Source organism: Beta vulgaris, chromosome 5, assembly GCF_026745355.1.
Source record: "Beta vulgaris subsp. vulgaris cultivar EL10 chromosome 5, EL10.2, whole genome shotgun sequence".
In the NCBI taxonomy this organism is placed as follows: Eukaryota; Viridiplantae; Streptophyta; class Magnoliopsida; order Caryophyllales; family Amaranthaceae; genus Beta; species Beta vulgaris.
The window spans coordinates 385,489-412,957 of NC_079206.1; the positions used below are offsets into that span (position 1 = coordinate 385,489).

The 27,469-nt window shown below is 34.9% G+C and overlaps 1 protein-coding gene across 1 annotated transcript; it reads left to right on the top strand.

Moving 5' to 3' along the window:
* Positions 1-8,981: 8,981 nt before the first annotated feature.
* On the top strand, positions 8,982-12,603 carry LOC104907825 (scarecrow-like protein 22). Its single transcript, XM_010696822.4, has 2 exons — positions 8,982-9,646; positions 9,802-12,603. Exons 1-2 carry the CDS (start codon positions 9,644-9,646, stop codon positions 12,304-12,306), a joined length of 2,508 nt encoding a protein of 835 aa, XP_010695124.2. The 5' UTR covers positions 8,982-9,643; the 3' UTR covers positions 12,307-12,603.
* The last annotated feature ends 14,866 nt before the right edge of the window (positions 12,604-27,469 follow it).

A 27,469-nucleotide genomic window follows, 5' to 3' on the forward strand; every position in this document is an offset into this window, starting at 1 on the left:
ACTACAAGAATACAGTGGCTAAAACAACATAGCCATGAGCCTATATATTCCATCAAATACAAGGACATGCAAAAAAATCAGGTCCATAATAGACCATTAATCCAACTTATACACTCCTTTGTTAGACTTTGAGGCCTTTTCAACCAAGCTAAGGTTGTAGTTCCTCGCTCCAGGTTGAAACTATTGTCCTTAGAAATAATATTTGTTGTGACTCTAAGTCAATGTTATTTTGCTATAGTCGGTCTAATTAATTAGTAAATGATTATCAATGTATGTAGAGCCTAGAGGAGCCGAGGGAAGCGCATGTTTCCATTTGCAAATTGCGCACCAACACTACTTGTTAAAGCTCAAATATCAATAAAGAGACAATTTTATGGTAATATTAGCTAGCTAATCAATTTCATATGATTTTTTGATGAATGAAATGTTAAAGAAAACTTAAGACAACAACTTCAAAGCATGACCTTTTTCTTATGCATAGGGTGAATTTCAACGAGCATGCTTCATTGATCACGTCATAAGATGTATCCATAGTACACACCTAAAACCAGCTACATTATCTCCAACGTAACAGACTAATCAACATCTAACTCTTTCGGTCTTTCCTTTTGCACTGCCATATTTTCTTTTGAGCAACTGGGATCAACCAATAATTGAAGCTTTTACGCCTGACACAAATTAAAGCTATCAAAGTAAGTAACAAGATTGGGAGAGTTCTATCACTTATTTCGCTTGACCTTGCTAAACATCATCTATACTAATTTTAGTAATTTATATATATACACACACTACTATATGTGTGTGTTGAAAGCAAGTAAAAACCACTATATATTATGCACACATGTATCAGCTTCAGCGTCATTTATGACACTTGCCGCACTCACGTCAATATTTTGTGGTGTTGAAGCCAATTTTACCTAAAAATTATGAGAAGATTGGTTTAGTCATCTAGATTTCTTACTTGCTCATATTTCAGAACTTGGCACTGCATCACAATAGTCCTAAGAAGCTTGTTAGGAAACAAGGTATCGTAGTTTGATTAATGCGAAACAAAATCAATGAAATAATGAGGAGAAAATAATAAAGAAGAACAAAAAAATAACACAAAGATTTACGTGGTTCGGTCAAAATAGACCTACGTCCACATATGGGGGATTCGAGCTTCTTTACTATAATGGATAAAAACCAGTAAAACAAGGAGTTCTAAATTCTAGAGGCTAAAAGTGTTTCGTAAGTTGTATCTAATAATGAACACCAAGGAAGCCTTTTATAACATAAGGACCCTGGACCCCGTACAAAATCACAAAAGATAAACAAATTCGAAAATGAAAGAGAAAGTAAGGACGTAGTGAGAGGAGTGTACACGAGAGATAAGAAAAAGGAAGGAAAATAATTTTCCTTTCACCTTGAAGGAAAAATGATTTTCCATCATGGGGAGAGCAATTATAACTCTATGGAAAATTGTTTTATACTCCTTTACAAACGAAACAATGTAAAATTAAAAATTGATGAAAGCAATTTTCTAGAAAAACTTATTAGACACTACCAAACGGAAGGCTAGAGCGAAACTGTAATAGAAAAGTATTTGAATTGAACTAAACTGAAATAAATTAGGCTAAATTGAAGTAAACTAGGCTAAACTAAAGTGAGCTAAGCTAAACCGAACAGAACAAAAATTGTACCCAAAATAACAGTACCTTAGTGGTAAAGATTTGTGTGATCAAATTACACTAGCCTCGCTCTAGGGTATTTTGAAAGTAGAAATTCCCCCTCACGGCCTCACCCTTTCCCTCCTCCCATGTTCCAAAATCCAAAGGATATTAAATGCTAAACTAGACGTAGCTTATCTGTGTGAGTTTAGGATCTGATATGATAGTTTCCCTCATCATTAACCTCGGCTTTAAGAAGTAATCTTCAGTGCTGAATCATAATTATTATCTTGCGTAATCTAATGAAGCTACTTAATTAATTAATTGATGATCAGATAATCTTCGGTTACAAGTTGCACTAATACTTGAATTTTATACATAAACCTAAAAGAGAGCGCCACTTTCCACATCATTCAACCGTTTAACAGTTCTTAAGCTATCATCACATGGAATTTGGGATTATTTAGCATTGCACTGATTGACATAACCAAATCATAAATCATACTTTTCTAACCACCACCACCCCTTATTAAAAATTATGGTTTCATATTAAGAATTGCTAACTTTTGTATGTTTCCTTCCGACCATCAACTTAATCATCTCCGACCAATTGAGGCGCCAAATTAAATGAAAAATAAGAAAATGTTATAGATGACGACGATTTGATTTAAATGCCCCCAATCATTTCTCAAGCTATTGACGACGTATGAATTGATGGGTTATTTAGCAACTACTCTAGTACTCTCATATACATCTCGATTTCTTGATAATTCAACATGTATTCTTAGAGACTAACTATTATTAGCTTTTTTGATCATTTACCCTTGATTTCAATGGTAAACTTTAACTAATTCCTATTTCACTCATATATCCTAACAGATTAACATTTAATTAACACCTACAAACCAAATAAAAAGGAAGAGAGTTGGAGGAAAAGTGATAAAAGGACATTTAATTTGTAGTGCTTTGATGGTGGTCAATTAAGATTAATGACTCAAATAGGAGTTAATTAAGTTTTCGGTAATGAAATTAGGGGCTCATGAGTAAAAAGAAGTTGACGGCCAATAGTCATTAAGGACATCTGGTGAAGTTCGAATAATTTGAGGGGTGTATGGTGAATTTTGAAAAGTGATAGGACATATAGCAAATAAAAAAAATTATCCGGACATATGGTGAAAAATCCATTGTTTTTCTTATGAAAAACATAGTCAAGTGATATCTTCTTAGATTCATCTCGTGACGTACTTTAATAAAATATAATTTTTATAATTTTTACTTATATATAATTATAGATATTTATGGTCAAAATAATGTATCGGCATGCGTAAAAGTGAATTTGTTGCATTTAATTCAGAACAACTTGGTGTAGACGTCAGACGTGTATTTGGTTGGGGATTTATCCTCGAATCCTCCCAACTGCGATACTTGGCGGTAGAAATTTTCTAATTTCTCCGTCTAAAGAAATCAAGCCAAACATCAAAACTAAACAAAAATGAATCAAATCAATGGTAGCTCAAATTATGCCACCAATTATTAATATAAACAAAATTTGATTTCAATTGTGGATACTATCTTTACAAGACTTCAATCAACTACTAAATTGGATGATATATACTTCCTCCGTTTAGAAATAGTTGCATCAGTTGCATAGTATTTACTATTCACTCTTACCCTTTGATTATTTTTAGTGATTTATATTTTATGAAAAATATAGTCATAATTTTTACTCATTAATATAAAGATATTAACGTTTGAAACCATGCATCCTCCAACCTCCTTTTTTTTTTTTTGATTAGGAAACCCCAACCTCCTAACTTCTGTCAAGACTTGCTATTTAAGGATTGTAAATTTGTAATAAGCTTAGTTTATAAATTTTCCTAGTTCAAAAAAAAAAAAATGTATCGGCAAGCATGAAAATACATAATGATACAATTATTTCTAAACGGAGAAAAGATAAGCTATGCAAAAATGAAAGAGTCCGTGCTTTTGTTGTGTAAAAATTAGAAATATGAGGGATTCAAACAACCTTCTTGCATTGACAGCCTTTCTTTAGCACAGTAGGATAAAAAAAAAAAAAGAGTTGTACTCCAACTCGAAACCCTCTGTCTTGTTTAAAGGCTGCTGCTGTACTAGCTACCAACAGGCAACAGGTGCCTTAAATCTCGCGAACCCTTCTTTCTAACAAGTATACTAGCAAATATGCTCTGTTCCTAGGGGCTTTTTTGTCACATTCTTTCCAACACTTTAGACTGCAAAACGTTATTTTAGTACTTGTATTTCCCTCAATAAATTAAACTAATCAAATGTTGAGAATTATTTCGAGTTTGTAAATTATACTTAAGTTCTAACAAATGGGTTTACTTTTTCTTGCTTCATAGAAATCGGTTTAAGTTTTCTTCTCTTTTTTCTTTGAGGGTGAGTTTAATTTAGTATTTTGGTTATACTATACTACTGTGTAAACGGAATGATGTTGACACCTACTAGTTGGTTAATCATAGTTACTACTACTTCCTCCGTTTCTTTTTACTTGCAACGGTTTGACTTTTACACTATTCACCAACTCTACTTAGTTTATGTTTCGTGATTTATAGTTAAGGAAAAACATATTCATGTGGGATCTTGTTAGGTTCGTCTGAATGTATATTTTCCGAATATATACTTTTTATAATTTTTATTTATCGGTAATTAAACTTATTGATGGTTGAAAGTATGTATTGGCAAGCGTGAAAGTCAAACTGTTGCAAGTAAAAAGAAACAGAGGAAGTATATCGTAATGAATTCGACATCAAATAATAATTAATGGAGTAGTGGAGCAACAAGCATAGAAAATCTAGCATACGGAGAACTGTAAGTTATTGTGAAATTTTGATTATGTGTTACTAATATATTAAATTTTAAAAGATGTTTTTAAGAATGTTTATATGTCATGTGATAATCGATTAAAGCTTTATTCCAAATAGTTACAAGATATCGAACACGTGACTTTTAAGATAAAAAGTAAGAGTTTAACCATTGATCCAACATAACATCATTATCTATTATTTTAAAATAAAATATAATAAGATTTTGTAATATCTCATTAAAAAACTTACACAAGTAAAGTAGTTAGATACCTAATACATTAATGACAATGATAATAGATTATTATAGACATAAACTCTTACGCCAATTTCTTGTATGCTTCAAATTATGACGTCAATTTTTTCCTCACTGGTTTTATTGTAAAAGTTGCTAAATTGAGCTCCCAAGCTATAGCAATGGACATTATTATATTTGTGAATTTTTTGTTCAAACTTTTATTGTTGTGTATATGTGAGTTGAATTTTTTACCACTTATTTTGATTTCTACTTCAAAAGATATAAGTTAAAATACATTGCGATAAGTTGAGATAATCCGTGATTATTCAAATTAGTTTTTAACTAATATTAATATTATTATTTGATTAGCAATACATATAATAATGATTATATTTCTAGTTTGTGTTCTCATCACTCCCTTAATTTGTCCAAATTCAATTGCAATCGCTTAACCTTCATACAATAATTTACATTTTTTTTACTTTGACCAATTTTCTTACTAACATTTACATAATAAAATATTAGTACTATCTAAAATGTTAGATTTGTTTAAATATATAGTTCAAAATGTCGATCTTATAGGATATTAATATTTAAAGTTTAAAAAAAAGTTAGAAAAAATGTTTAAAAGGTATGTATATATTGACAAAATCACCTTTAAGTTGAGATAAAGGGAGTGGTTGATAATAGTTGGTTTTACTTATGTTCCATGTTAGTGTTATTTAATACTCATACTAGGGGTTACTATTTACTAATCAGTATAGTACTTTACTTACACTTACAGGGGTCACTTATATAATTTGGAGCGATTACTTATGTCTTAAACTCTTAATATTGAAATATTAAAATAGATAGTTTGTATGTGAGGTGAAAAGGTTTGAAAAAGTTGATGTCATAGGTTACTATATAAGGAAAAACTATGTAAATTTAGGAAATACTACTCCTTCACCTTCTTTTTACTAGGGATCACCAAGTCAAACGTTGAATATAAGGACACAAGGTTAAACCGCTCAAAATACAATCGGCCGTAAAGCTAATTACCACCACAAGAATAATCTCCAACATGTTTATTGAGGATTCGAACCCTCAATAATTTCTTAAAGTTCAAAGTGATACTTCACCGAGTTACCACCTCTCCTCAGTTCACAGTTCACTTCACACACATACTACCTCTGTTTCTTTTTAATTGTTACACTTTGACATTTTACACTATTCACAAATTGCACTTTGACCCTCGTTTGTGATTTATACGTGAATAAAAACATAATCATGTGGGATCTTGTTAGATTCGTATTAGTATTTATTTTATTAATATGTAGTATTTATATTTTTTACAAATACAAAATAAGAGATATAAAGGCTCAAAGTAGTGCATCGACATGCGTAAAAAGTGTAAGTGTAACAATTAAAAAAAAAACCCTCAATAATATATGCTATGTCTTTTAACAACCTTTGGGCTTTGGGCTTCGGGAGGGCGGGAAAAATAAGGGAAAGAGAGGCACGTGATGTCCATCATGTACATTGTGCGGTAGCACCATAGCCTACTAGTAATTGACCAAATTGCCCTTCTAGTATAGTACAGACTACAGACGTCTAAAGGTACCAGTACTTTGCTGCTTCTGTTTTTGCTTTCGGTTTTTATTACTCTCGTCTTTTCTGCTAGTACAGCGACATCAACAAAAAAAAAAAAAAAAATATGAAAGATATATCCAACAGTAGACTTGACCATCAACTGCTTGAAGCTGGGCTGGGCTGGGCCTGGGTCGGTTCAGCAAGAGGTTAATCATAGTCCAACTTGCAATGGCCATGGACCAAGTTTGAAGTTTGGGCTTAAGTACTAAAGGTGGCACTGGGCTCGTGGCAGGGCAAGCCTGGCCCGACATATTATCTTTACTTTTTACCATTATTTGTTAGGATTGGTAAAAATTGACGCGTCCCGAAATCTCAATCAAAATCCAACCCAAAAGTAAAAGGGACTAACACTTATAAGCATAGAATATAATACTTCCTCCATTTTGTTTTAAATGAAATGTTTGCTTTTTCACGCAAATCAACGTGTTTCTTTAATTATTAATATCTTTAGTTGTGTACGCGTAAAAAATATAAAAAAGTTATAATTTGATAGTATGCATCGAGACGGGTATAACAAGATCACACTTGAATATGTTTATTTATATATAATGGCGTTAAATTGGAGTCAAAATTGATTAACAGATAGTGTCATTTCACCTAATATTTCATTTAAAACAAAACAGGGGAATATATATCTTACATGGAAGCATATTTCAAATTTCATTTGTACAAAAATTATGATCTTACTCTCTCTGTTTTGCTAAACTTATACACTTTATTTTTTTATACTTGTTCCAAATAGTTCACTTTTCACCTTTATTAATGCACATATTTTGACCATTAGTGTACTAATTATTTTATAGTACACATTGAAAATATTTATATATGGAAAATCATACATTCAAACAATTTTTTTAATAGGTTTATAAAAGAGATAAATGTAAAACATGTACTACAAAGTTAAAGTTGAACAACTTGAAAAAAAGATGAGAGAGTATTTATGAAGGTGAAAATGAATACAAGCTTAACAATCCAACGTACCCCGTTAATCACAAGGTGATAATTAGTCGAAGCTCAATACTATAACTCCCCCTTGTAGCCATGAGGCTGGACACGAGTTTGAGGCTAGTGCCGTGGTTATTTTAAAAAGGTAAAACTCCGAATTAGTAGTCTAAATGATTGATGTGCCCTTGTGCATTGAGATTCGTTTATCTCCCACAACATTAATGAGATTGTACTTTTTACGTCCATTTAATTTTAGAGTAAAAAGAACCGCAAGGTAAATTTAAAAATAAGTGTACACGATGTATTTCGTTTATTTTTACTCTAGTATGACTTTGACATTTGCAAATGAATGATTTAACCATTAATACTTTAAAATGCAAACAATTAGATTTTTGAATAGGAAATTTATATGTTTAGAAGACTTCAACCAAATGTTATGCGAGTATGTTTTTCATTTCATATAAAGTATAAGCAATTATTTTTGTGTGTAAATAAGCGACTACACACAATGATTTAGACAGAATTCGAATTAGTAATCTAAGTTAAATGACGTCCATATAAATTACAAGTAATGATCCAACCCAAAATTGTAAATAGGGTCAAAATAGAAAATGTTTAGATTAAAATGATACGCAAGAGTAATAATAATCTATACTAAGGGTGAGTTTATTCCCGATACTCAACTCCAAACTTCAGACTATGCCACATCAACTTTATACTAATTTTTAATTCTACAAACTCACTTCAACCTCATTCCAATTTTATATTTTATTTCTCATACTCAATTCACAAAAAGAAGAACACACATGACATTCTTTTACGGGCTAAAAAAATATATTGCATGACAAGAGTTTTAAAAGGAGTGTTAAATATCAAAACCCAACTTAAGACTCTGTCCAAGACTTTACCCAAATATAGTCGAGTCTTGCCATAAGACTTTCCTCAAAACTTCCTATATTCTCACCTTAATATATTAAAAAACATTATCATCACTATGAACATAAGAAAAAACATGATTCATATAAGATTCGACTATCGTAACTTCAACTAAAATTTTAACCAATAAAATACGCAATATTAAATAATACTATTAATTAATACTACTATAAAAATGTTAATAATTCGGGACATTGTCTGAAACTAAAAACTAGTTGATAAATAAAAGGGAAAAATTATATGCAGCCCCAAAGGCTGTATATAAAAATCTAAAAATGAAAATAAGTTGCATTAATTGATCATTTATTACATCGGGACATTGTCTAAAACTAAAAACTACTCCCTCCGTTTTTTTTTATTTGCTACATTTTGCCATTTAGGGGTGTTTCAATTTATTTGCTACATTTGCAAATATTTCCATATATAGTACATAGGTCCCACACTTTATTTACAAATTTGCCATCACTCCCTTCTTGATTTTATAAACGTTTCCAAATATAATACATAGGTCCCACAATTTACCTATTTGCTTTTTTGTTAATTCCATTTATGTCAATGGTCCCCACTCCCTCCTTGATCTTTGTGAAAAAGTGCTTGTAGCAAATAAATTGGGACGGAGGGAGTAGTTAATAAATATAATAGCAAAGGAGTGGTGTGCAATTATGATAAAGAAAAAAACAGAATAGTAAAATAAGGGAAAAAGGCAAGAGGGCAACAGTAGTGTATAATGGTAGAGCAGTAGTAGACCACTTGGAGGGGACATAAAAGAGCAGAGAGAGAAACCAAGGAAAGAAGAGAGAGAAACCCAAAAACCAAAGGAAAAAAGAGACTAGAGAGGGTGGTTAATAGTTAATACCCTTCAGAAATTAGTACTCCTAAAACTCCTCCTAAGAGAGAGAAACAAAGCTAATCTACCCAAGGAGGAAAGAAAAGAAAACATAGAAGAGAGGAGAGAGAAAGAGAGGAGAGAGAAAGAAGGCAACTTTATTACCTTTTTTATGATGCACGCATCCATGGCAGAACTTACAAGGGTACAGACTACTGCTACGATACATTTTTAGAGTAGAAAACAAAACCCAAAGGGTAAGAGAGAGTAAGAGTAAGGGTAAGGGTAAAGAAGAAGAAGAAGTCTTTTTTCTCTTCTAATCTTCTTCTCATTACAAAAATCATTCATATGAAGAAGCAACCTTCTTGAGTATCTAGAAGAAGAAGAAGAGAGAGAAAATATAAAAAAAGGAGGTTGAAATGTTGGTGCAGAAAGGAATAGATATGTCAAAACCCTTAAGCATCATTCTTATGAGTGGAGATAATTTACTATGTTTCTTTCTTCTTCAACCTCCAACACTTTCATCTACTAATTGAATCCTTTTTTTTTCTGATATGGGTTTTTAGTTTCTCTAACTATGGTAACTATTTCTCTAAATCTCTTCTCTTTTTTTTTTTTTTGTTATGTTATCAAATCTTGAGTCTTTTTTTTTGTTTTTGGTAAAGAAAAATGTGGTTAGGGTTAAATTTATGAACTTTTTTTGGGTAATTAAAAAATTGATTTTTGTGGATGTAGATGCGAGCTATGCCCTACAATTTGCAAGGTAAGGGTGTGGTAGAGGTATCAGGTGGTATAATTTCACAAATCTCTTCCTCAGTTGTTGCTGCTCCAAAGTGGAAGAGTATAGAGAAGAAGAAGAAATTAGAAGAAGAAGAAGAAATTGAAGAAGAAGAAGAAATACAAGTTTATAGTAGTTTAGTAAAGCAAATCTCAGGAAGTAATAATAATAGTGGAAGAGGTACAAGTTCAATAGAGAGTGAACCCACATCTACTCTGGATACTACTAGACGAAGTCCAAGTCCACCCACCTCCACATCAACTCTGTCATCTTCATTTACAAACGGCAATAAAACTGATAATACGACAGCCGGTGTGGCGGACCCCGCATGTGCCCGGAAAGAGGATTGGCCATCCGACCTCCAACAACACCATCATCTGCACCAGCACCATGGATCTGATAATGTTACAGCAGGAGCCGGAGCCGGAGCGGCTGCGGCTGCTGCTACTGCTACTGCTACTGCTACTGCTGCTGCTGGTGCTGCAAGTGTTGGATTGGATGATTGGGACACTATGTTTCCAACTGGGGAAGGTGCTTTGTTGCCTTGGATCATAGGTGACCCTGAAGATGCTAGTTTGGGTTTGAAGCATCTGTTGCAATCTGGTGGTGGTGGTACTAATCATCTTGATTATGAGGGTAATGCTGGTCTTGGTGTGGTTGATCAAGGTCCTGGATTTGAGAGTCATAGTCAGAGTCAGAGTCTCTCTCCTCCTTCGCAGCAACAGCTGATGCCGCATCACTCTCTTCCTGTTGTTTGTGGTGAAGGTAATAATGGTAATTTGGGTTATCTGGGGTCTGAATTTGGGAATAATGGGAAGATTAGTATGTTTTCACATAATTGTACATCTGGGATTTTGGAGGGTAAGGTTTCCAACAATGGGAATGGGTTGAATCATTCAAATAGTATGCTTTTAGGGTCAATCCCACAGCACCAGCATCAGCAGTATGAGGTTGGTGATGAGAAGCCTCAAATATTCAACCCACAGATGATGATGAATGCACAGCAGGCTCAGAGCCTTGGAAACCCTAGCTTCTTGATACCTCAATTGGGGTTTTGTCAGCTTGACCAACATTTGTTTCAACCCCCTACCAAGCGTCATAACCCGGGTGTTGTTTTGGACCCTAATCTTGTTGGGAAGAACCCGTTTCATGATCAGGGTCATGACTTCTTGTTGAGGAAACAGCAGCAGCAGCAGGGTTTTCAGCAGATGCCCATGAGTTTCCCTCCGAACTTGCTACCTCCACATCTCCAGCAGAAGCCAATGATGGTGCCCAAGCAAAACCATCATCAGCAACAGCAACAGCAGCAGCATTTCCCATTGCCCGTCCTTCATCAGCAGCAGCAGCAGCAGCAGCAAGAGCAGGCTATAAAAGACCAGCTCTTCAAGGCGGCAGACCTGATTTTAACTGGGAATTTCTCACTCGCGCAAGAGATATTGGCGCGGCTCAATCACCAGCTCTCCCTCCCTGCAAAGCCCCTCGTTCGAGCAGCTTTGTATGTTAAGGAAGCTCTACAAATGCTCCTTCTCATGGGCAACCCAGTTGCAGCTCCTCCGCCCAAGGCCCTCACACCTTATGATGTTGTTCATAAGATGAATGCCTACAAGGTGTTTTCCGAGGTCTCCCCCATCACTCAGTTTGTCAATTTCACTTCCACACAGGCCATTCTTGAGGCTCTTGATGATGCTGATGCTATTCATATCATTGATTTTGATATTGGTTGTGGTGCTCAATGGGCGTCTTTTATTCAAGAGCTTCCCTTGAGGAAAAGGGGTGCTCCTTCTCTCAAAATTACAGCCTTAGCTCCTTTATCCGTAACTAATCCCTTTGAACTAGGCCTCATTCGTGAAAACCTTGTGCAGTTTGCCAATGATATAGGTCTTGCTTTTGAGCTTCAAGTTGTCAATTTGGATATGTTTGATCCATCTTTGTGCTCCATGCCCAATTTTAGAACCTCCGAGGATGAGGCAATCGCTGTTAGTATCCCCATCTGGTGCTCATCAAATCGCCCGTCCATCCTTGCTCCTCTCCTGCAGTTCATTAAGCAGCAATCCCCTAAAATTGTGGTTTCTCTAGATAGAGGCTTTGATCGTTCTGATGTTCCTTTCCCGCAACATCTTGTCCATACTGTTGACTCGTGCACTAACTTCTTGGAGTCTCTTGATGGTCTAAATGTAGCCTCAGATATTGTGAACAAGGTTGAGAAGTTTTTTGTCCAGCCTATGATTGAAAACACCGTAATGGGACGAGTCCAATTTCCTGAAAAGATGCCCCATTGGAAGAACCTCTTTGCCTCAGCCGGGTTTTCGCCCGTGCAATTCAGTAATTTCACAGAAACTCAGGCAGATTACGTGGTAAAGAGAACTCCAGGGAGGGGATTTCACGTAGAGAAGCGGCAGGCGTCTCTTGTTCTAAGTTGGCAGAGGCGGGAACTCGTGGCAGCTTCGGCATGGAGGTGTTGAGAAGTGGCAATATCATCAAGCAAGGGGGAGGTTTGCTTCTGCATCTGCATCTGCATCTTGGTTCACATTGCATTTTCCGGAGGTTTAAATTTTTATGTGATACATGATATTGTCAATAATTATAAGCTATGATGTGGTGAATGATGATGGCTTCTCTTTGTGGCTTGAAGCTGTTTTCCATCTCCTTGCTTGTAAGCATTCTAGCCCTCATGCCTTTCAAGCCGGCTTATTATTTTGCTATGTACAACCAAACAATTAACTTCAAATTTTAGTAGCTTCGTATTATGTCTTTCGACATTTCTAATTGTTAAGCATCGTATCTATCCATGTTTGATTCACTGGCAAATTGCGCTAATGTTTTGAATGCATTTTTGCTGATGTTGTGTTGTCTAAATTGACAACACAGTAGTATGAGTAATGATGAACTAGATTTACACCCAGTTTGACACTGTTACATCCTATGTATGCATTTACCTAGTTTGCTTGTATAGTTTTCTCTAAAGAGATTTTGGAGTCAAAACAGCTGGAAAGCTACTAATAGAGTACTTGTTTCTCCATGCTTAATTGTAAAACTCCTTGATTTGGCAATTAAGAAGATAAATTCCTGCATGTTCAGGAAAAAGCTGATAGATATGCTGTTGTGTGTGTTAAGCTATTTCTGGAAATTACTTAGTCCCATATTAGCAAGTCAATGTTACATGGTTGGGAGATTATCACATCTTCATATTTGGTATTCTCATTTGTCACCTTTTTAAGTGATTGGACAAATGCCTAGCCTACATGAAAGCTTTGGAAGTGTCATCTTCCATTGTACTCGTGTTGTTTTGTAATGAGTAAGGCTATTTAGAGAATGGTTCTCTTGCGATTCGATAATTTTGGTTCGGAGTGGGCCCCGCCCGCCATCCTCCTCTCCATCCAGACACTCTCTTGTTCGATAGAGAACATTTTTTCTACATAACCTTTTTCTTTTACAATGGACTGTTGGGCAAGTATGTGTTTTTCGTGTTAATCCGTCCTCTTTGCATAAATTTTTGTCTTGGTGAACTTACATTTCGAAATCTACTACTTACCCTTTTGAGAAAGATAAATGATCTCCTTGTTCTCTGCATAGTTTAGGAAAGTACTTTTTTTGTTATCTTTAGAGGTGTTGAGTATCTGACTCGTTTATCGTAATGGTCATTGGTTGCGCCATATAAGATATGCGACAGTTCCTTCATTTACCCTTTTTTTTGTTCAAATTTCCTCTAATCATGAATTCATGATATGGTAAAATGATTGGGTCTCCAAACAAACTCATTAGTGACATGTTTATTAAACAAACCTACAATTGGGACATGGTTTAGTAAAAATTTCTACTCCATTAAAGGTCCACAAATCAAGTTGCACATTTTCTATGCATTAAAGCGCCGCTAAGATCTTTTGTTTGGTGTCTAATAGATTTTGTTTGATTAAACAAATATTCTTGATTTGCTCTACAATGGTGTTTTTTTTTCTTTTAGATCTATAGGTAAGTTCCTAAAAAAATTTTAGAGGGGATGTATCATAAGGGCTTGTTTTCCCCAATTTATTTTCAATTCAGTTCAGTTCTAGATAATATTTTTATTCTCACATATCACTATTCAATTCAGTTCAGTTCAATTCAGTTGTTTTATGCCGAAGAGAACAGATCCTAAAACATGATGTTATGTTGAAGAACATGAATCTTTTTAACTTGGCTAAATTCAGTTTATCCTGTTGGTTTCAACTCCAGGCTTCATGGTATATAAATATATATTATGTACCCACAAAACTTTGCAAAGCTTTGTTTGGAATGTCTTGACAATGTCGATGAATATACCCAACAATATGGTGTAAAATACATGAATACCCCTAGGATTTGGTAACATGTTAGACTGTCATTGAATTATTAAAGTGTTAGTAAACTTTAGGATTTCCCCAATATATTATTTTTAATAGGAATTATTAATGTTTTTTAATTAGGATTATTAAAAAGAGTAAAGCTTTTGTCTTACTGTGCATTGAATTTGGTTCCCGTCGGCTTTGCATTTGTTTTTGTAGACAGTTGCTAATCAAACCACATGGGTCATGTTTGATTGATCCATTAACTTTGAGTACTTTACCACCAATTTATATTTTATTTATATATTTTGGTTTCAATTATTAATTAATTAGTTTAATCATCTTGTTGTTATTATGATTATTTTATTAATTAAAATATCTTTATATCAAAATCTTAAGTTTTAAGGCAAGGTTTGTTTGCAAGTGGGGTTTATGTTGATTTTAATAATATGAAGTTGATGAATAGAGCTAATTAGAGGACAAATTTGAAGTATTAAAATCCTCACAAGAACATGCTAGCTAGGTATGGACATTCACAGTTTTAAAGAGTAGCTTTTGTCATAATATAGACTATAGCTCTTTCTTTTGATTTGTTAATTATTCGAAGTTGGTCACTTTTTCATATTTTTTAGTTATAGCAGTTTATATTGTATTCAAAAAAAGAAATCCATTTCTTGTAGAATTTCGTTTTCGATAGAAACAACCACACCCTCAATGTAAAAATCAAGGTTGACATAGTGGTTGTATACTTGTATCTTTCACCCGTGAATTTGTGATAAGGATTTTATATTCACCTTTTATAAGAAGGATACTCAATTTCGCTATTTTTTTTTGTAAGGGAATTTTTCTTACTTTTAAAAAAAATACAAAAAAGAAGAAGATAAAAAACTATTTATAGAAAAGCTTACTATGAGTTTTTTCTTTAAGGGCCAAGGGTGTACAAAGTTTGTGATGGATTATGTACGATTTGCTTTTAAGGTTGGCAAATTGTCTCCCAAGGTAACTTTACGTCTCCATTAATTATGCTTGTGTTGTTTGAAAAAAAACAGGGAGCCTCTAATGCTACGTTTGGTTGCAAGGAAAATCTTTAATTGGGAAATTAGTTTCCACCTTTTATTTTGAAAAGGTACAAAGAAAAATTACGATATATTTTTTTTTAATGGGCGCACTTTTTTTATGTCAAACCAAGCAAAAAAAATAAAATTTGAACTATGGTTTACATTACCCCCTAAAAAAATTTGTTTATATTAGAAAAATTGACAAAAATGGATTAAACTTTGAATTACCAAATAAAAATAGATTAAACCATGTATCGTTAATCACAAAATATGCTAATAAAATAGACTAATCCTTGAACTATTCTAACAAAGATAGAAAAAAATTATTCTTCCATAAGAGTGATTCATTTTTCGATTTTGACACACATAGGTAATTTTTTTTTATCCACATAGTTCATAATATTATTCAATTTTCCAAAATTTTCTTACTTTAGTCTATTTTTTATATGATGATTCATAGTTCACTGCATTTTTTTCCACTTTATAGTTGTATAATATTATTTTAATTATGGGATTATATATATAAGTATGATTGAATTCTCATCAGAACACCAAAATCGTTTTGTTGTTCTGCATGTAAGTTACTTAAAGTTGTTATCTAGTAAAGGAATTTTTTATCAAAATTTTGTAACCATTCTTGTGCTTATAATTGGATAGGTCCTTGTCAATCATTTCTGAAAGGTATAAATCAGTTCTTCTATTGTCAAGAAAAGGTGGAGAAAGATAATAATGCAAGTAATACAATTTTTAATTTAGCTAACTAACGATAGAATTAGCAATAACAAACATTTGCTACATGTGTCGTCTCCTTCTATAGATTATACTACTTCCTCCGTTTTAATTTAGTCGTGATACTTTTAAAATCATGGATTTCTAGGCAGTTTTTGGAGAGAAGAGAAATAGAGAAAAACAATAAAAGGGTCTCGTATGATAGGGGATAGATAGAGAGAAGTTATTATCCAAAATAAAAATGTCACAACTAAATTGAAACTTCCTAAAATAAAAAGTGTCACAACTAAATTAAAACGGAGGAAGCACATTGATATTAGGAGGTAAACTGGTAATGAAAAAAGAATTTGTCTCAAGGTCCTACGACAAAGAACTCCCGACATGATGAGTTCAAGACAACATCACGATTCATAAGCATTGGGAAAAGGAAAGAAAATAAAATCTTCTCCCATAAACCCTAATACTAAGACTCGAGCCAATATATAGCCTCAATATTTAAAGCTAATTAAACTCTTGTACTTAGTTAAGAGAAATCTAGTAGAGTACTACAGTTTGTCGATAATATATACAATTAGTTATTAGGTCTGGGTTATGTCAAGGATGAAGAAAATTTTCATTTATTAATATTGTATTTTAAAATGATAACACTAAATAACACTTGGTATAGTGGTTAAGAGTTTAGTGTATAAACTTGAGGTCACGAAATCAAAGCCTGTAGTACATGAATTACATGAGCTAAAACATACTTAGAAAGAGCGTCATGTGATACCGTTTCTTGTTTCAGAATGCTTTTAATAAATTTATGTAGGTTAGTTCTCTTAGCATGCAAGATGGGATGTGGATTAAAGTAGGCAAAAGGGATGATGTTACTTCATTAGAAACTTGACAAATTTCTGGTATGTGGTGAACTATATATGATATAGTGTAGAGGGTTACTTTAAAAGCTAGAATTAGTGCTCCCTCCATCCTAAAACAGTTTAAACACTTTTATTTTATATTTATTTTAAATTATAGTTTGAACACTTTAATTTTTAGCGTAGCTTCACTACTGTTGTATTAGTTTTCTTACAATGTTTTGGCCCTCAAACTATAACTTCATCACTTAATACATTTTCTTTTTAATTAGATAATATTTGATAATCACATTAATACAACTTATCATCTTAGACTACGTGTCGCAACAAGTCTTCAGATCTTTTTGCGAGGAAGGACCGTGACGACGCGCTATAGGTAAATCAATGAACTAGGGAGTAGAGAGTATTATGGCCTGTGGGACTTACACTGTGGGAGTAATATAATGGAGTTTTACTGCGGGAGTGGTCCTACTCCATCCATCTTCACGTTGTAACATCTTAGTCGATATGGGAAGATTGGGAAGTTGGTGTTTGTGTGTGTTTTGCCTCCTTATATTTTGTCCTCGTTATTCGTCCTCATCCTTCCCAAGTGGCTATTTTGTTGTGTGGATGTTGACCAATTACTTTTTATTTACTATTGTACTTCTATTTTTTTTTTTTCCTTTTTAGGAAGAGTTTTTGGTGTGTGGGTATAATTAATCACAATTTTTTGTCTCATAATTTTGCAAAGGAGCTTTATTTTACTAGTTATAATTAAAACTCATCATATTTTAATTAAAATTGAAATTAAAACACATTATTATAATCAACTAATAAAGAACAGTTCAATCGAGCGGTTTATAAATTGTGGGAAGAAAGATGTGAGTAAGAGTATTGGGTCATGTTCACCTAAATGAAAAAATGTCAGTCACCAAAATAATTTTTTTTAATACCTCATAGTGCTTAAATGAAAATTTTTAATACCTCAAAACTTAGCCGCCATGTTTAAATCTTGGCCTTTGTCTGATCCCCGCGTAGCCCAATCAACGGCAGACAACTATGTTACAAGTTTGAATTATAATTGATATAGCGATCATAATATAAAGGCCTTATTAAGGTTTTTTTAAAGTTTTTTTTTTACAACAATCTGAAGAGATTTAGGTTGGTTTCAAGGTACTTATATGAAGTTTGATTACAAGTTCCAAATAATATCTTGCAACATGCATCATTAATAGATAGTAAAATTTTCATGCCTATCAATAGATAATAGTTATCGATTCTTCGTTTGATTTCGTATTTAACATCAATAATGTATGTTTTTATTTCCTCTCAAATAAAAAATTATACTTCTATCTTAGAACTCAATCCTCCGGAGACATGACTGTTTATAAGACAGGATCTACATGTTATAAAAGTGTGCATAAGCAGCAAAAGATGAAATAGATAGCATGCATGTAAACATGCAGATTGGGTGGAGAGTGATTCCGTGTGCAAATCACGCACCCAGCTGCTTAATTTCACATGGTGAAGAAAGGAATAACACACTTGACACTACATCATCATTCATACCACCCGATCAAGCCACCTACAATTGTAATGCCAAAAAGCAAGGTATCTTAACTTTTATATGGAACTTTATTTTTCACTAAATTGTACTACTACTATTTCCTTTATTTTTTTGCTTCTGAGCTATGTTCCTCTAAGCAGCAGCATAGAAGGTGGGGCATTTCAAAGGGCTCCTGCTGGCCAAGTTTGGAGCAATGCAGGTTGTAATATAATGTTGTATCCTACTACTCATTAGTCATATGTAGACTACTAAACTGTAATCCCTCTGTTTCATAATATAAGACATCCACGCTTTACGAAAATTTGTTTTGACCACAGATATCTCTCAAATATGATAAATAAAAATTATAAAAATTATACCGTTGGTTTCGTCTTGGAAAATACTATAATAATATTATTTTTAAAATTTTTTTATCAACATAAATTGAGAGTAACTAACTGTCAAAGTTCGACCTCGAACATCGTGCTTGCCTTATATTGTGAAACGGAGGGAGTAATATATTTTGGGAACTGTTATCTTTCCTAAAAGTAAAATGTATGATCAATGAATGAATATTTCCTCAATATCTATATATCTATATAAATATATTAAAAGGCGTGCATAAACAAACTGTGTCACGTGGCGCTTTTCCCTAGGGAGTTTTAATTCATGTACAATAAAAAAATTTAGAAATTTCACCTCAATTTTTTTTTTTTTAGAAATTGCGTAATATAGGGTTTGATCCTGAGATCTCCAAGTATATATACTAAAGTCTTAACCATTAGATTAAGTTGTATTTAGTGTTATTATCATTAAGTATTATATTAATAAATGAAATTTTTTCTTACCCGGAGAATAGTTAGTCCGGATTTAATAACTAGTTTCTACATAAATTATGTGATAAAAATCAGAAAGTGAATATAGACACAATTATTTTGCCATGAAATTCATATCTTTAAGTATGATGTGTAGTAGGGATAAAAACATTACAACGAATCCGGGAGATCGAGAAGCAATATATATTTTATTAACCTTAATAGAACCATTTTACACAACAATTATACCATTATAATTATATTTTGACAAATAAATACTTCATAGTACTGACATTTGGTTTTGTCATAATATATTCATGATTGTAACCATCAATTTTTTTTAGAGAAAAGAAACTATGTGGAGCTTACTAAAGATACGCCATCTGAATCTTTTTCATGGATGACTACAATGTTAACCTTGATGCTTTAATTTACCCATGGATTACTTGAATCAGAAAAAGTGTTGCTCATGCTAATCTAGTTTTGTAAATTTGTCTATATACGTCAGAGTAAAAAGAACAAAAGAAACGAACGTTACTCTTCCCGTTTTCAAGTATTTTCCCCATTTGGTTCATAACATTTAGGACAAACTTTTAACCATTATTAATTTTAATTAGATACTAACACAAATATAATTAGAAATTGAAATTTTAAAGAAAAAACACGTTGAAATTAATTCAATAAGTTCCCATAGAATAATATTATTCATGTATGAAGTATATTAGTGAATAAATAGGGTTAAAATATATGACTTTTGACCAAATTTAAGTGAAATACAAGAAATATTATGAGATATAGATCGAGACCTTGTTCTTTAAACTGAACTAACTAAACTTATTTTGTTTACTTGAAGTGTATATATAGCCTAACCTTGTTTTTTTTTTTTTTTTTTTGACATCAAGTTAATTTGCATTAATTAAAATTGAAAGTACAACCTAATACTAGTACATCAACATAGATGACAAAGCAAATGAAGCTAGAAGAGCTTCATTTGCTCGTACATACTCTACGAAAGAAAAACAAACAATTACATAACAACTTAGACTAATCTCGAGCAAAGCGATGAGGATGGGGGACAAAAGTCTTGATGAAACAGACCTGAAATGAGAGAGAACCTGTTGAAAGGCAGCACAAAACCGATCTTCAAAAGGAGATTGCCGCAACGCAGCTAGTAACTTCGAAAGTGCACTAACCACAAAATCCCAAGGTCCTTGAACAGAAACACCTTCCTGGGATTCCACTGATGAAAGTAACCAAGAAATCACCTCCTGTGGTGACTTCTGACCCTTGAACAAGGGAAACCAGAGTTTAGTCTCGCAAGACTGAAACTCGAAATGCGTGAAGGACATAACTTGCTCCAAATTAAATTGGAGGGCCTCCCACAAGATGTATTTTTGAGGTGTGATGACGGCAAAGGTCATCACTGTAAAAGTAGGCGACTTATAATGAATAAAATCACCCAATCGACGGATTCGAAAAGCCGTCTTTGCAATCATAAACCTAGAAGATCTAACCACAACAGGAATCAAAAGATCATCACCTCTCATCTTACCCAATACGGCAACCCCTAGATAATCATAACTAGATCTGAATAACCCTAAATTAAAACTTAGAAAAAGAACAGAAGCAAGAAACCCAAAACAAAACAACAACCAGTACATGATAGATGGATACCACACCAAAACCAGCACCATACAAACTGCAGAATCTTCACGGCCGACGACGGAGTCCTGAGCAAGCCAACAAACCGACACCTGAACACTGGAGGGGAACGGGAAGGGGACACTAATACTAAAGCTCAAAACAGAGCAGGGGTATGGGGAGGGGAACCTAGAACTAACCACTTTGACAACGAACAGGGGTTCGGGGAAGGGGAAAACTAAACCTAACTTCAAGCACTAAGAAACAGGGGTATGGGGAGGGGGAACTAACCCTAAAACTAGGACAACGCAGGGGGACTCACGGCACACAGGGAAACTGGATGACACTGTGGTGGGCAAACCGACACGGACTCGACGACAGGGACGGGGGAGGGAGACGATGAGGACAACGCGGGGAGAGGGAGGGTAAGGACGACTGGAAACAGGGGTTGTAGGAGGGCTAAAAACTGACGTGAAGGGGACCGACGACGGAGGGGTACACGCCGGAGGACGGACGGACAGATGCTACGGAGGACGATGGGGCGGGGGAAGTATAACAACGAAAGGAAAAACCAAACTAACCTAGAAACTGAAGAAAACGACAAGCTAACCGTCGGAAAGGATGGCAGCAGGCTCGCCGGCGGCTAAGAGTGCGGCGCGGCGCGACGCTCAGACCGGCCACCGGCGAGCCTGTGCGGCGCGGTGTAGTTTTGGAGTTTTTAGGTTAGGGTTTTGGGTGAGTCTAGAGAGAGAGCGGCAGTTTTGTTAAATTGAAGGTGAAAACCCGCCTAACCTTGTTGATGCATATATTAATTGTCATCAACAATAATACAATTAATCTCTATCAAAAAATTAATAGATACTTCCTTCAATCCACTCCAAATCAGTTTCAACACTTTACTAATTCAATAAGTTCCATTTAGCTACTGTAACACTACTTTATTAATAACTAGTATTTGGGCCCAGACATTGCCCTGGGTTGGTATTGTGTTTTCGAATTTGATATGCATTTTTTTTATTCCCACTAAAATATATTAAGAAAAACTCAACATTTAAAAGATACAAATATATATAATAATGTGGACAATAATTAAAGTATAATTAAAAGTTGGTTGAGATGGTAATTATGTCATGTTATAATAACAAGAGGTCACGGGTTCAAATCTTGTTGCAAGCTAATTTTACTTTTGTTAATCGACATAGCTTACACTATTCACTTTATTCAAAAAGTGGTATGTTCTCTTCTTAATATTGAACTTGAATAGTTGCCTAATTGAGGTTGAGGTGGTAAAGTAGTGGTATTGCTTTTCATCTTTTACCTCTGAGGTAGAGGGATTAAACCTCATTGGATTCGTTTGAGTAAATTCCCATATCCCCCTCAAGTGAGTCATCTTCATCTTACCAAAAAAAAAAATGCCTAATTCAAAATTAAAATTAGATGATTTCTTACACGACCGCCGACTCTTTTTGCACACAAGTCACATTTTTTTTATTCTATCTCTTTGCTTTCTTTAATTCCAAAATCTCCATCAACATCTTACTTATTTTAGAATAGATGATGTATGGTAGTATTAAAAGGTAAAGCACTAAAACTCCTATAATGCACAAAAGTTTACATATTATAGATTCGTATATGAGACAAGGTTACAATATACTTCCTCCGTTCTTTTTATATTACAATAATTACTATTTTGCATAGTTTCACATCTATTGCAACAACTCCAATTTTGGTATAAAAAATAACTTTAACTGACAATATTGCCCTTATTTTATCTTATGAAAACTATCATTAATTACTCGCTTTGCCTTATAAAATTGCTTTTATTTTCTAAGGATGAATTCTCCCCTACTCTAATTAATTAAATAGTTACTTTTATGCTAAGCTACTCATTTGTTCCAAATCTTTGAAAATTGTGTCCAAATACATATTGTTGTAATAGAAAAAGAATGGAGTTAGTGTTAGTTCGGCTAAATTTTAATCGGATTGGGTCACCTTTAGTTTTTACTACTTATAACCTTCAATTTTTGCTGCTTTTTGGGACATTTTTGCACTTCTCCAGACCTGGTCATATTTTCGCCAGAAACATTTCTAGGAAAGTCGATGTGACTTGCGACGTTGCGCGGGTGCTTCGCACCATTTGTGGTGCCTCGAAAAGCCTATGAACACCCATTTGTTCATTTCTCGTGAAACCCAAAATTACATCGCAATGGACGTAAAGGCATCCATATATTCGTTCCCAAGCCACATGACTCCTCTCTAATGACTTCCCATGTCACTAGGAGGCATGCTGTGGCGTTCGGAGCTCGGGCCGCAGGGAAGGCCGAAAGCGTGTATTATAACCTTTAATTTTGGTTGTTTTTGCAACATTTTTGGATTTCTCCGGGCCTGGTCATATTTTCCCCCGAAACATTCCTAGAATTGTCGACGTGACTCGTAACATTGCGCGGGTGCTTGGCACCATTTGCATTGCCTATAAAAGTCTATGATACCCCATTTGTCTATTTCTTGTGAAACCCTAAATCGCCTCGAAATGAACGTAAAGGCATCCATATATATTTGTTCCAAGCCACATGACTCCTTTCCAATGACCTCCCATGGCCCTAGGAGGCATCCCGTGGTGTTCGGAGCTCGAGCCCCAAGAAAGTTCGAAAGCGTGTATTATAACCTTCAATTTTGGCTGTTTTTGGGACATGTTTGGACTTCTCCGGGCCTGGTCATATTTTCTCCCGAAACGTTCCTAGGAAAACTGACGTGACTTGTAACGTTGGGCGTGTGTTTGGCACCATTTGCATTGCTTCGAAAAGTCTGTGAACACCCCATTTGCTCATTTCTCGTGAAACCCAAAATTGACTCGAAATGAACGTAAAGCCATCCACATATTCATTTCAGGCCACCTGACTCCTTTCTAATGACCTCCCATGTCCCTAGGAGGTATCCCGTAGCGTCTGTAGTTCGGACCCTAAAGAACTTCGAAAGCGTGTATTATAACCTTCAATTTTGGCTGTTTTTGGGACATTTTTGGACTTCTCCGGACTTGGTCATTATTTTCTTCCTAAACGTTCCTAGGAAAGCCAACGTGACTTGTAACATTGCGCGGGTGATTTGCACCATTTTGTGGTGCCTCGAAAATCCTCTAAACACCCCATTTGTTCATTTCTTGTGAAACCTAAAATTGCCTCGAGATGAACGTAAATGCATACAACTATTCGTTCTAATACACATGACTCCTTTCCAATGACCTCCCATGGCCCTAGAAGTCATCCTGTGGCGTTTGGTGCTCGGATCACAGGAGAGTTCGAAAGCGTGTATTATAACCTTCAATTTTTGCTGTTTTTGAGACATTTTTGGACTTTTACGGGGTTGGTCGCATTTTCACATGAAACGTTTCTAGGAAAGCCGACGTGACTTGTAACGTTGCGTGGGTGCTTGGCACCATTTGTGCTGGTTCAAAAAGCCTTTGAACACCCCATTTGTTCATTTCTCGTAAAACCTAGAATTGTATCGAAATGAACATAAAGGCATCCACATCTTCGTTCCAAGCCGCATGACACCTTTCCAATGACGTCCCATGTCCTTAGGAGGCATCTCGTGGCGTTCGAAGATCGGGCCCCGAGAAAGTCCGAAAGCGTGTATTATAACCTTCAATTTTGGCTGTTTTTGGGACATTTTCGGACTTATCCTGGCCTGGTCATATTTTCACCCGAAACGTTCCTGAGAAAGATGACGTGACTTGTAACGTTGTGCGGGTGCTTGACATCCTTTTCATTGCCTCGAAAAGTCTCTAAACACCCCATTTGTTCATTTCTCGTGAAACCCAAAATTTTCTCTAAATGAACATAAAGGAATCCAAATATTCGTTCCAAGCTACATGACTTGTTTCCAATGACCTCCCATGTACTTAGGAGGCGTCCCGTGACGTTCGGAGCTCGGTCCCCAAGAAAGTCCGAAAGCGTGTATTATCACCTTCAACTTTGAGATTTTTTGGAACATTTTGGACTTCTCCGGGCTTGGTCATATTTTCTTCGGAAACATTTCTAGGAGTGCCGAGGTGACTTCTAACATTGCGCAGGTGCTTGACATCCTTTGCATTGCCTTGAAAAGCCTTAGAGCACCCCATTTGTTCATTTTCTCGTGAAACTCGAATTTGCCTCGAAATGAACGTGAATGCTTCCACATATTTGTTCCAAGCAACATGACTTATTTCCAATGATCATCCATATCCCTAGGAGGCTTCTCGTGGCATCCGTAGCTCGAGCCTTGGGAAATTCCGAAAGCGTGTATTATAACCTTCAAATTTGGCTGTTTTTGGGACATTTTTGAACTTTTGGTCATATTTTCTCCTGAAATGTTCCTAGGAAAGCCGACGTGACTTGTAACGTTGCGCGGGTGCTTTGAACCATTTGTGTTGCCTCGAAAATCCTCTGAACAACCCATTTTTTCATTTCTCGTGAAACACAAAATTGCCTCGAAATGAACGTAAAGGAATCTATATATTCGTTCCAAGCCACATGACTCCTTTCCAATGACCTCCCATGTTCTTAGGAGGCGTCCTGTTGCGTTCGGAGCTCGGGACCCAGGAAAGTACGAAAGCGTGTATTATAACCTTCAATTTTGGCTGTTTTTGGAGTATTTTTGGACTTATCGAAGCCTGATCATAATTTTCTCCCGAAATATTCCTAGGAGTGTCGTTATCATTTGTCACATTGCTCGGGTGCTTGGCATCACTTGCTTTGTCTCGAAAAGCGTCTAACACCCCATTTGTTCATTTCTCGTGAAACCCAAAATTGCCTCGAAATGAACGTAAAGGCATCCACATATTCGTTCCAAGCCACATGACTCCTTTCCAATGACCTTCCATGTACCTATGAGGCATCTCGTGACATTCGGAGCTCGGACCCTTGGAAAGTTAGAAAACGTGTATTACAACCTTCAATTTTGGCTGTTTTTGGGACATTTTTGGACTTTTCCGGACCTGATTATATTTTCCCCAAAACGTTCCTAGGAAAGCCGAAGTGACTTGTAACATTGCGTGGGTGCTTGGAACCATTAGTGTTGCCTCGAAAATCGTTTAAACGCCTCATCTGTTCATTTCTCATGAAACTAAAACTGCCTCGAAATTAACGTAAAGGCATCCACATATTCGTTCCAAGTTCCATGACTCCTTTCCAATGACCTCCCATGTCCGTAGGAGTCATCCCGTGGCGTTCGAAGCTCGGACCCCGAGAAAGTCCGAAAGCGTGTATTATAACCTTCAATTTTGGCTGTTTTTGGGACATGTTTGGATTTCGCCGGACCTGGTCATATTTTCTCCCAAAACGTTCCTAAGAAAGCTGACATGACTTGTAACATTGCGCGGGTGTTTGGCACCATATGTGTTGCCTTGAAAAGCTTGTGAACACCCCATTTCTTCATTTCTCGTTAAACACAAAATTGCCTCGAAATGAACGTAAAGGCATCTATATATTCGTTCCAAGCCACATGACTCCTTTCCAATGACCTCCACGGTTCCTAGGAGGCACCCCGTAGCGTTCGCAACTCTGGCCCCGAGAAAGTCCGAAAGCGTATATTATATATTGGCTCTTTTTGGGATATTTTTGGACTTCTCCGGTCATGATCATATTATTTTTCCATAATATAAATATCTTTAGAGAATGTAGAAAGTAGTTGAATTTAGCTAATCACATATACTTTTTCCACAATATTGATTTTGGATCAATTGGTATATCATTTAATGACTTTCTCCATTATCTTAATTATACGTAGATTTTCTCTATGACATGGGTCCCAAATTTAGTGGTTGTAAATACCACTAGAGAAATATTATTCATATTTTATAGTTTTTAGGTTTATTGGGATACAGTGACGATACTTTGAAGAACGGAACCAAAATGATCAGTCTAAATTTTCAGGAGGACGGAAATTGTATTTAAGGGTACAACCTTTTTCTCTTTGAATAAGGGTGTTTTCTAGTAAAAATATACCAAAATTTCGCCTGTTAATAGAAATAAAATGCTTCTTGTATTTATGAAAATTAAAAAATCAAGCAAATTTTATATGTTTTCATGACCTAGCTAACTAGTTACTTACTTACACATAGTAAAACTACTCTTCGAGTGAACAAAATAATCATTTGACTCCAAGGTCGAAACCTTTGCAACTAATTAACCACGTGTAAAAAGCTACTTTAAAACAGATTAAAGTGAGAGGGTTAAAACATAAGCTGTTATCGATCAGTCTCCCACTAATTATGATACAGTAAGCAAACTTCTCTTGTGTTAGTGTAATTATATAATCTTGACCGTCTTAATTATAGAAATATACACCCTTGTTTATTTCACAGCTTGCATATTTAGAAAATTTGGTCAGTACTTCGTTCTAAGAGAAAAAAGAGAGATATAAAAGGGCGGGGGAAAAAGAGAAGCTGAAAAAGCCATAATCTTTCTGCAAAGAGCCATTACACGTTCATCATAGAAAGCGTTAATGATAGACAACTTTTGCAATATTATTTTTGTAGGAAAAAATATGAAGAAAATATACTACTATGTACTATCTTAACATGTATGAAGAAAAAGTACTTTTGTGAAGAAGAAGCCTCTTCCTAGGAGTGTGGGGGAAATGAGAAAGCAAGATATAGGTAAGATCGATATTTGTAGTATTTTTTAGGTTCGCAAAACAATGTAGATTGTAGATGCTGTATCCCAC